This window comes from Anguilla rostrata, chromosome 19 (genome assembly GCF_018555375.3).
Source record: "Anguilla rostrata isolate EN2019 chromosome 19, ASM1855537v3, whole genome shotgun sequence".
Lineage (NCBI taxonomy): Eukaryota > Metazoa > Chordata > Actinopteri > Anguilliformes > Anguillidae > Anguilla > Anguilla rostrata.
In genome coordinates, this window is record NC_057951.1 from 24,536 (window position 1) to 35,728 (window position 11,193).

An 11,193-nucleotide genomic window follows, 5' to 3' on the forward strand; every position below is an offset into this window, starting at 1 on the left:
GGACAATGTTAATGGGACAGGGAGGATCAGCCTGACCAGGTCATGGGTTTTATGGTCGTGCAGTAGAGATGGAGTGAAGGCATGTTGGTTAGAAGGTACACCGCTGCCCTGTACAAAAGTTGTTTTACGATCTTCGTTGTTTTTAAGAGTTGGATTGTGTTGTAAATTTTATTGTCATGGGGAAAGAAATTTTAGTGGGCATCATTTGTATGTTTTTTTGGTATGGTTTTAGTAGTTTGTGTGGGTAGTTGGGTGTTTTATGTGGGGTTGTTTTTAAGGGTGTGTTGGTTGTTTATATTCCTTTTAAAAGGAAAGGGGTGGGGTCTGGATTTGGTTTTAAGGGGAAAGTGTGGCTGTAAATGGAAAAGATCCATGATAAATGTTTTTTGTAAAGGATAGTTTGTATGGAATAGTTTCTGTGAAGTGTTGAATGTCTGTTGTGTTGTAAGAAAATTGTATTGATTTAATAAATTATTTTGAAAAGGAAAAGGAAAAGGTGGTTCACCCAGGGCGAGGCTCGGCCATTGCACTTCGGTCATGCTGACCCCTGCGAATTCCCCAAATGTGGGAATCTTGACCGCATAATTTCTGCTAGTGGGGGACTGCGTTCGCGCTCTCCCCTGATGTTGCTGTGAGAAAGTAGAATGTACTCGATGGCACCGCGGCGCCTATAGACCGTGAAGCGGGCGTAAATGTAAGAAAAGTGCGTAAAATCCACGGAAACAACTTTGCTGCATGTCTGTCGCATTGCAACAGCATATGGCAAGTCCTTTTAAAATTTAATGGGTTGCCCGCATTTTTAAATTGCAAGTGAGTGTAACTCATTTAACCAGGGTGACGTGACTTCGTCAGGGTTTTCAATGCTGCGGCCGGTGCGAGAAACGAGCTGTTGACTTCCCTGTCTAAAACAACACGATGACTGTTTCGCCCAATCTCTTTCCACTCCGTAGCATTTTCTTACTTTTTTCAGAGGGGGCGGCTACTGCCATTTGTAAAGCCATAAGTGATCGCACAGGTTATGCAAAACTTAATTTGCATACATGTTTTCCAATAGTTTAATAGGCAAGCCGTTTTACCAAAGCGACGTGAATAAGTGTATGCCAAGGTCTCGCAAGCACTACAGACGTACGTCCGACATGTTCATCTCTAAAGAATCAGCTACCCCGAGCCATTAACATAGCCAGTTCAATCTGTAGCAAGAGCCAATGTACATTGCGAAGCCTGGGCATCGCAGTACGTCAGGCACACGGATGTAACTAGGAATATTCAAATTCAGATATATGAAATACCATTTTCACTAGCCAAAACGGATTACAGACGTCTAAAGCTGATCATGTGGTATGCACGATTCGAATGGCCATACTTGTGATGTCATTATGGATATCTTTAAAGTTGTGCAAGTGAAAGCAGTTTCAGAGTCTTGATCACATCCTTCTGCTCGCATTTCAATTGGCAGTACTGAATTGTCATTCTGACTAATAAATTGAATTTCGCCCAATTCAAATGAGTTTGTCGATAACTGAAATGCAATTACGGATAGTGGAGCGAGGCTATTGAATGTTAGGAGGGCTTGCCATGACGGCAACTATTTAAACGTCTTTGGCTGCGGCTTTCTTCGCTTACGGCCACACCACCCTGAAAACGCCCGTTGGTTTGATCCAGGAAGTGTGATTGGAAGAAGTTCAAAAAGTTTGTTCTGTGCATTTGTGTTTGTCTTTTAAGTCGGTTTATTTTATTATTCTGTGCAATTTGAGTTTGTCTGAAGTGTCCGTTTTATAATTTTTCTTCGTCAACCCCCAGCAGCAGTTGCTGTTTGGGGGTCTGTTTTGTAAGTTAAACGTATCGGATGGATGTAATGGCGACGAACTCTGAACAACAAAGGACTACGAGAAGGATTATGGAAAAAATGAACGAAAGAGAAGAAGGATGTAGAGAAACGGACGGACAAAATGTGCATGACGAAAGAAAGAACACCGACAATGAAAGTGGACAACGAATTAATAAAAGGAAAGACGGAGAACATCAAAGAAACGGAGAAATCCAAGGAGAAGAGAGGAGGAAGTATAACAGAGAGCTGACGGTGGAAGTGGAAGTGGAAGAGACGGGGGAAATTTCCATGATGGACATATTAAGAGAAGTGAAGAAAGAGTGCGGGGAAGTAACAGGCTGCCGAGTGAGAGGAGCAAGAATTTACGAAATAACGATGAGACTCGACGAAGCAAAACAAAAATTAATGGACGGGTTAAAAGTTAAAGGAGCGATGGTGTTCGCGAGAGACATTGTTAATACAGACATGGTAGTCTCGTTTATAAACCTACCGGTCTATCTAGAGGACAGCAAAATAATAGCGAAATTAGAAGAGTGGGGGGTGAAGCCTCTATCGACTATTAAACGGAGAAAATGGCCCGGAACCGACATTGCGGACGGTACAAGATTTTTAAAAGTTCGCTTCAACGAGCAGGTGCGCTCGCTTCCTTACTCTACGAGGTTTGAGACGCTGAGGGGATCGGAATACTTTAGAGTGATTCATGATCGACAAATAAGGGTTTGCAGACTATGCATACAACCGGGACACATATTCAGAGACTGCCCGGATTTTAAATGTTTCAAATGCGGAGAGAAGGGGCACTACGCCAGAGAGTGCGAAAATCGGAGCGGGGCAGAAAGAGAAGAGGAAAAAGACGAGAGCAAAAGAGAAGACGGCCACGGAAAGACAGAGGAAGAACACCGAGACGGACATTCAGCCGACGGAATAGAAAACGACGTACAAGAGGTGGAAAATAAAGACGCAGAACTTGACAACGAAATGGAACGTAGATATGAGACAGACGACAACAGCGAGGACGGAGAAGGAGATGGTGATGAAGAGGAAGGGATGGAGCAAATGGGAGAAAGCGAGGAAAGCGAAGAAAGAGAAGACGACGATGAAGACAGTTTCAACAGAAGGGTGGCGACACAGAGACGAGAGAAGAAAACGGCGAACTGCAGATTCAAAGAACAGAAAATGAGAATGAGAGAGGAAATGAAAGAAAAACGACCAGGAGAAGGAACAACTATATCCAAAAAACTGGCTGCAAAAAAGAGAAAGGCGGACAAAGAGAAAGCAAGAGAAGAAAGAAAGAAAGGACTGCGAGTGGGTATGTGATGTTTGTATAGAATGATTGGTTTAAATGTTTACCTTTTTTGGTTTGCTCTCATGACCACAGTCACTTCTGTAAATATTAACGGGTTGAGAAATATAGAAAAAATGAAATCGTTGTTATATACATATAGAAGCGATATAATATGTATTCAAGAAACGAACTGGGATGAAAGAAAGGTGAGCGAGATGAAAAAAGCATGGAAGGGGGAAATTTATTACAACAACGGGGACACAAATGCAAGGGGAGTTGCGATTTTGATTAAAAATGAATGTGTAGAAAATATAAAAGAAGTGTACAAGGATAGGACAGGGAGAATAATAGTAATAGATTTTGAATATAAAAAGATAGAATTTAGATTAATAAATATATATGTACCAAATATAGAAATAGATAAAAGGAGTATAATAGAGGAATTGAAAGGCTTAGTGATAGGGAGGAGTATAATAGTAGGTGATTTTAATATTAAATGCAGCAGGTTAGATGTAGGTAAAGGGGTAGAATTTAGATGGGAAAGAAAAAGAATTGACAGACGTATGGAGATATGACAATCCAGAAAAAAGAGAATACACTAGAAGGCAGATGAGAGAAGGGACATTAAAACAGAGTAGAATAGATTTAGTGTTAGTACAGGGGGAAATTATCAGATATATAGAAAAAGTTAGACACCAGGGAAATAGCTTTAGTGATCACGACGGGGTTAGGTTTACAGTTAAGATAGGGCGGGAGGAGACAAGGGGAGGGATCTGGATATTAAATGCAGGATATATAGAAGAAGAAGAATATGAGCAACAGATTAAAGAGATTTTAGATAGAGAGAGTGCAAGAAGAGAAGCGCAAAAAGAGAAAGCTAGTTTAAACGAGAGTATAGGGGAAAGATGGGAGTGGATGAAAAATAAAATAAAATCCATTAGTATTAGATACAGCAAGAAAAGGAAAGAAAAGATGAGGAAAGAAGAGAAGGAGTTGAGAGAAAGATTGGAAGTAGAGTTAACTAGGACAGAAGAAGAAGAAGAGTATAATATAGAGAAATACATAGAGATAAAGACGGAATTAGAAAAGTACGAGAGGGAGAAATGCAGAGGTGCAATTCTCAGAAGTAAAGCAAGGTACGCATTACAGGGGGAGAAATGTACAAAATATTTCTTAGGACTAGAAAGGAGGAGGCAGAACAAAACATATATACATGAAATAAATAAAAAGAATGGAGAGAAAACAGAAGATTATGTGGAGATACTGGAGAGGGTGCAGGAATTTTATGAAGAATTATATAAGAAGGGAGGAATAGATGAGAGTAGTATCGGAGAAGTGTTAGAAGGTGCAGAGAAAAAGTTAAGCGTAGAAGAGAGAGAGTGGTGTGATAGAGAAATAAGCGTGAAAGAGGTATTGATAGCGATAGAGGGGATGGCAAGTGGGAAAAGTCCAGGGAGTGATGGGATAGGGATAGAGTGGTATAAAAAATATAAAAAGGAGGTAGCACCAATTTTAGTGGAGGTATTTAAGGAAATGGAGAGAACAGGGTTAGTGAAAGAGAGAATGGTAGAAGGGGTGATAACAATAGTATATAAGAAAAAGGGAAGCAATTTAGACTTAGAAAATTTTAGACCAATCAGCTTACTAAACGTCGATTACAAAATATTAACTAAGACACTAGCAAATAGAGTGAAAAAAGTGATAGGAGAGATAGTACAGACAACACAAAGCTACAGTATACCAGGTAGGGATATAGCAGATACAATAGGGACAGTCAGAGATGTTATAGAACACATGAAGAGGGATAGAATAGGAGGAATAGTTGTAGGGATAGATTGGAACAAGGCATTCGACAGAGTAGAACACGAATTTTTATATAGAGTACTAGAAAATTTTGGGTTTGGTGGAAAAATGGTGGGATGGGTGAAGAGATTATATGGGAATGCAAAGAGTTGTGTAAAAATAAATGGAGTCTTAACAGATAAATTCAAGGTGGGGAGATCGGTGAGACAAGGATGTCCACTATCAGCATTATTGTATGCAATCACAGCAGAGCCACTAGCCACACTAATAAAAAAAGACAAAGGGATAAGAGGAATCAAATTACCATATGGGGGGACATGTGTCATAAATCAATACGCAGACGATACAACAATTACGGTAAGAGATGGTGGGAGTGTTAAAAGGGTTCTAGAATTAATTGGGAAGTACGGGAAAGCATCAGGAGCAAAAATAAATAAAGAAAAATCTGAAATAATGTATATAGGAGAAGTAGAGAGAGCGGAGGTAGGATTAAGAGTTGAAAATAAATACATCAAGGTGTTGGGAATACATCTAGGTGTAAAAAGTAAAGAGGCGAGAGACGAGACATGGACAGGGGTGATTAATAAAATAAGAGCGATATGTACAACATGGAAGGTAAGGAAGTTAAAATTAAAAGGCAAGGTAACTGTAGTGAACAGTTTGTTGTTCTCGGTATGTGTATATGTGATGAATGTAATTGAAATGCCAGAGTGGGTAATGAATGAGTTAAATAGAATAGTATGTGACTTTATATGGGAAGGGAAGGGGGTGAAAATTGCACAAAAAACACTAGTAGGGAGGATGTGGGATGGAGGGTTAAAATTAGTGGACCTTGAAACAAGGAGGAATGCACTAAGAATAAAAACTGTGCAAAAATATATAGTGGGAACACAGGAGTATGGATGGAAAGAATTTCTGAAAAAATATATTAACGATGTGGGAGGAATAGGGGATAACGGATGGTATATGGGGTTTAAGCAATCAATGACTGGTGGAATACCCGAATTTTATAGAGAGGTACTGGAGGCGTGGAGAAAGATCCTGCCAAAATTACAGTATGAATGTGTAGCCCTACAATCGTTTGCGAACCTACCTTTGTTCTTAAACGAAGCATTCAAGTACAACAACAAAACACTATATGAACCGAAATTCATTGAGAACGGAATAAAGCAAGTGAAAGACATAATGTATGAAGTGATCCCTGGGTTCCTCAGAGAGAGCTGCATTTATGATGCAGTAAGAGAAGCAGATGGGATGGAAAAAAGAGAAAAGGTTAACAAAATATATGAGAAAATTAAATTAAGTATACCAATAAATTGGACAAGAAGTATTGAAAAAGAAAGCATAGTAAAAGGAAAAGAATGTATGACAGAGATATACATGCTAGATAATGAAAAGAAATGTAATATGGGGAGTATGAGTGTGAAGAAAGTGTACGGCTGGTTGATAGTGGATGTAATAAAAGAACCAGCAGCAGAGAGAGTGTGGAGAAAAGTATTCGAAGACATGGATGTAAAGAAAATATGGTCAAATAGCAATATAAAATATAATAGTATAGAATGCGAGAACAATGACTTCCTAATAAAACACAACAGAATATACACAAATGTGGTATTAAATAAGATAAACAATGAGGTGAATGCAATGTGCGACGTATGTAGCGGTGGTCATGAGAGTTTTTTACACTACTTTTTAGACTGCAATGATTTAGTTGATTTCTTTGATTTTTTAAAGAAACTGTTAAGAGAAAACTGGTCTGTGAAATTAGACTTGGAGGATGGGTGGAGGAAGTTACTTTTATTTGGGGTTTTTGAAAAAAGTAAAACGGTTAATTTTTGTTTAATCAATTTTGTTTTAAGTCACGCCAGACTAGCCATTGTATATAGAAGGAATTATGCACATTTTGAAAGAAAGAAAGTAAATGTGGAGTGTTTATTCAAATCAGTAATGAAAAGAGATGTAGAGCTAATCTGTAAATACGGTAGTAAAGAAATAAAAGAGTTTTTTGTTAGTGGAAATAAATTGATTTGTGAAGGAGAGAGGAAAGAAATTGTATTCAATTGGTAAAAAGCCAATTTAACCTGCTTGGGGCTTTGGTTAATGTAAATAATGTAAATAAAATAATAAGAATGTGAATGTTAAGTAAATGTAAATGTGTAAATACCTGTTGTGTTGTTATGAAAATGTATAAAAAAGAAACAACAGAAATGTAAATTTGTGAATTGGAAAATTAATTAATAAAAAAAAAAAAAAAGAAAAAAAAAAAGAAAACGCCCGATCTCGTCTGATCTCGGAAGCTAAGCAGGGTCGGGCCTGGTTAGTACTTGGATGGGAGACCGCCTGGGAATACCAAGTGCAGTAAGCATGTATTACATATTTATTTATTTTTTTTTGCGTTGTCACACTAGGGGGTGATCTCTCACACGATTTAAGCTGGAATACCCGAACTGTGCAAAGTAAAATAAAACATCAACGTGTCTTAGATATCCAGCCACAGTTCAAAGCTAATGGCGTCAGCACGCTTCGGTTTCTGTCAAAAGCGTTTTTCGTTTTTGTTGTTTCAGAATGAGAGAGAAGGGGGGTATTTCAGAAAACAGGCTTACCGAGTCGAGTCTGCTCTGTAACTGCACCGAGTCAATACCAGGTAGAACTGTATTGTATTGTAATCAGTCCATGTTCCTGATTCGCGAGGGCTGCCAGGATTTCCTCGGTACACTTATCCGGCTAACCCTGCGTCCTGATACGGGGCCCAGGAATTCGCTTAACTGTGCATTTTTGCGTTCCCCATGTGTTCATTTGCGAATTACGTGTGTGCATACTCGATGAAAAAGAAGGAAGAACTAATGTTAATGGCCTCTCACCAGGGAATGCTGCGTAGGGGAATTCCGTTTACCACTCGCTCTGTCCTGTATGGATGCTTCTGAGAATGTGTAGGCTACTGCGAGGCACAGAGGGAAATATATATATATATATATATATATATATAAAATTTTTTTTTTTTTTTAAGTTGCATTTTTATGTAATAGTATAAATATTAAGGAGCGCCAGCATTCTGTCACAGGTAGTGAGATCGGACAGTTCGCTCGCCGTCATTGTGCGCCTTGGAGAGCTGCGCAACTGGAACGGTGTGCTAACCACGTATGTGAAAGTCACGGCGTGGCGCAGGGACAGATTCCGAGAGGTGCACAACTCATACTTACCTGGCAGGAGAGATACCATTTTTACATTACATTACATTACATTACAGGCATTTGGCAGACGCTCTTATCCAGAGCGACGTACAACAAAGTGTATAACCATAACCAGGAACAAGTATGACGAAACCCCTAGAGAGAAGTACCGGTCCAAGTACAGGGAACAACCGCATAGTTCAACCTGGACCCTGGTGGTTAAACTGATTAACACTAACAACGAGAACGGCAACAACGCAATCTATGGAAAAATAAAAATAAATAAAGATACAAGTAGTCGTTAAGACTGGCGCATCAACTAAGTCACCTATTAAACAGCTGCCTAGTTACAACCCTAAGTTTAGTCATTTACAGGGGGGGAAGGGATGGGGAGAGGTGCAGCCTGAAGAGGTGGGTCTTCAGTCGTCGTTTGAAATGGGTCACAGTCTCAGCTGTTCTGACCTCCACAGGGAGGTCATTCCACCATCGTGGGGCCAGAACAGAGAGGAGACGTGTTCTGGAAGTGCAGGTGCGAAGAGGGGGAGGTGCTAGGCGTCCTGAGGTAGCAGAACGGAGGGATCTGGCTGGCATGTAGGGTTTGAATATCTTTTGAAGGTATGCTGGGGCTGATCCCTTGACTGCCTGGTATTTTTGGTCTTTGCTGGTGAAGTGTGTGCTGATTACTATTGGCTGTGTTCAATAAATTGTATAAATTTTGTGTGTTTTTTTCTCTGGTTTTGGTTTTACAGGTTTCGCGGGAGGACTGGTGTGGAGAGAAGTGGGGTTTCATTGGAGATAAGCCCCTTTGGGGCGTGGCCAAATTTTTTTGAATTTTGGAGCGGTTAGTTTGGTTTGGATTTGTTTGTTTCTTTGTTCAGGTTCCTTTGTTTAGTTCACGCGTGTTGCGGGATGGCGGCTGCTCGAGTTGGTGTTCCGCGGCATTGCTGTGTTCGCTTTAATCTTAAAGAAAAAGATGGTAAATTGTTAGAGTGTTCTAGGCTTGATTTTTTACGGAAATTTGTTAAGGGTTTTTGGGTTTCACTGCAGCAGAGATAAATTGTTTGATTGTGTTGCCACAGGGTAAAGGGTTTGATTTAAGTTTCAAGGGTGAGGCTTTGGTGAAGTCCTTTTGGGCAAAATTTGAAAATGTAAAAGAACAATTGGAGATGTTTGCACTTGAAAAGTTGAGCGATGATTCGATGAAGGTGGTGGTACTTCGTTTGTATAATGAAATGATTGTGGAGGAGGATTTGGTTACATGGTTAGGTAGATTTTGTGTGGTAAGAGGGCGGCCTGTGAAGGTGATGGATGTGGATGGGGTGTGGACAGGGAGCTGGAGAATCCCTGTGAGACTCCAAAGGATACGGAGGGTATAGGCATTTGCCTTCAATGATTGTTTTAGGAGAAAATAGGGGGTTAGTTGACTATAATGGACATGTAAGATTTTTAGTTCAACTACAAATCTTCAATACAGAGGTTGTGCCAAAACGCAATACTTGGGCCCACTGATGAAAGAAAGCCTTAGTTCACAGCTCACAAGACTTCAGTATCACTGTAAAGACTGACAGTGCCATATTGATACAATCAGCCAGGAGAGGGAGAAGGGTGAATGAAACTGACTCGGGAGTGATTAACAAAGCAGAGTTGCTAAGGCATTGTGTGACTCTTGACAGAAACTAATCATCTCACTCACCAATCATCACTGGTACCACTAATCAAATCACAACTAACAGCTTAAAAGAAGGCCAAGACAGACAGTCGGGGTGCATTTTGACTTCGATGCTCCCAGAGTACATGCTACGTGTATTTTCTGTTGCTGCCATATTTTGCCAATAAAGACAGTTTCTACGAAGACCAAGATTTTCTCGTCCGGAACCTTATTTTTTCTTACATTGGCGAGCCAGCCCAACGCGAGCTGAAAACAAAAGAGGGGAGATTCCTGACATCAGCTTCCCATACGGTGAGTATCATCTTCCGTGATACAGCTTCCACTTTTAATTCAGTTTCACGTCTTCAAAGAACCTACAAGGAAAGGAGGTTTTCTGACTGAAATTGTTGGTAGTAGTCTTTGTTTGTAAGGTGCAGTAGAAGTTGCAGGGTTTAAGTCCATTCATTTCTCTAAAACAACAATTCTAAAGCAACTGAATTGCCGACGTACTGGGTATAGGGAACTGTTTGGAATTAACAAGTTACTAACGCAACTTGCCTGTTTCGTGCTTACAAATCGACAAACTATTCTAAAGTAACAGAATAGGGCCCGACGGACTGTGGCTAGGATTTGTTCGCGACAAGCTGTATACATTCCTAAAGTAATTGGAATAAGAGTTGTTGGTTCGACGTACTGAACCTGTTTTTGTGCTTGCAAATCGACGAACTATTCTAAAGTAACTGAATAGGGCCCGACGGACTGTGGCTAGGATTTGTACGCGACAAGCTATACGTTCCTAAAGTAATTGGAATAGCGTTGTTGGTTCGAGGTACTGAACCATACAGTAGGTGTATAAAATATTCCTAAAGCAACTGGAATATAAAGTTTAATTTTGGTTCAACGCACGGAACCAGGTTGCGGTGATTAACGTATCGTAACGTATTTGGAATTGTTTTTTGCGAATCAGCAAGCCTGATTGCTGTTTTGGGAAATAGAGGTTTTTGCGCACAGAGGTGGTGCGAGGGTGCTTTCCTAACTCTTTATTAAGTGGGAACAACTGAGAGAATCTATGATAATGGAATCGTTTATTCTTCAGTACATTGCTAAGCACGGCAAATCAGATATGTTGGAGGGAATAGAGAACCAGGAAAAACCGTATGAATGGGCTGCCTTCCAATTTGATAGGAACACGACCAATAAACTTAGGAAAAAAGTAAGGTTGCAATGGTTTTGAAAGGCGTCCTTGCTTCTTACAAATTAGGCAATAAAACATTGGATGCTCTCAAAGCAGAGAATGAAAATTTGCGACAGCAAACTGGTGAGCTTCTGACCTCGTTACAAAGCCATCAACTTAACGCGAATTTGAATGCCGAAATCCAGCTAGATCTGCTAGAGATAGAGGTAGCTCAATTACACATAAAGAACGAGGAGCTCCACTGTGAACTCTATGCTACGCAGA

At 40.0% G+C, this 11,193-nt stretch overlaps 1 protein-coding gene and 1 pseudogene across 2 annotated transcripts; both read left to right on the forward strand.

Annotated features, from left to right (window-relative positions):
• Positions 1-485: 485 nt before the first annotated feature.
• On the forward strand, positions 486-623 carry LOC135246166 (U1 spliceosomal RNA; annotated as a pseudogene).
• Positions 624-1,633: 1,010 nt separating this feature from the next.
• LOC135245870 (uncharacterized) lies at positions 1,634-9,525 on the forward strand. Of its 2 annotated transcripts, none has more exons than XM_064319222.1 (2): positions 1,634-3,137; positions 8,836-9,525. In XM_064319222.1, the coding sequence occupies exons 1-2, from the start codon at positions 1,847-1,849 to the stop codon at positions 8,883-8,885; spliced, it is 1,341 nt and encodes a 446-aa protein (XP_064175292.1). In that variant the 5' UTR covers positions 1,634-1,846; the 3' UTR covers positions 8,886-9,525. The 2 variants fall into 2 exon arrangements, 1 of the variants encoding a protein (XP_064175292.1); XR_010327426.1 differs by lacking the exon at positions 1,634-3,137 and adding an exon at positions 7,188-7,269.
• Positions 9,526-11,193: the final 1,668 nt, after the last annotated feature.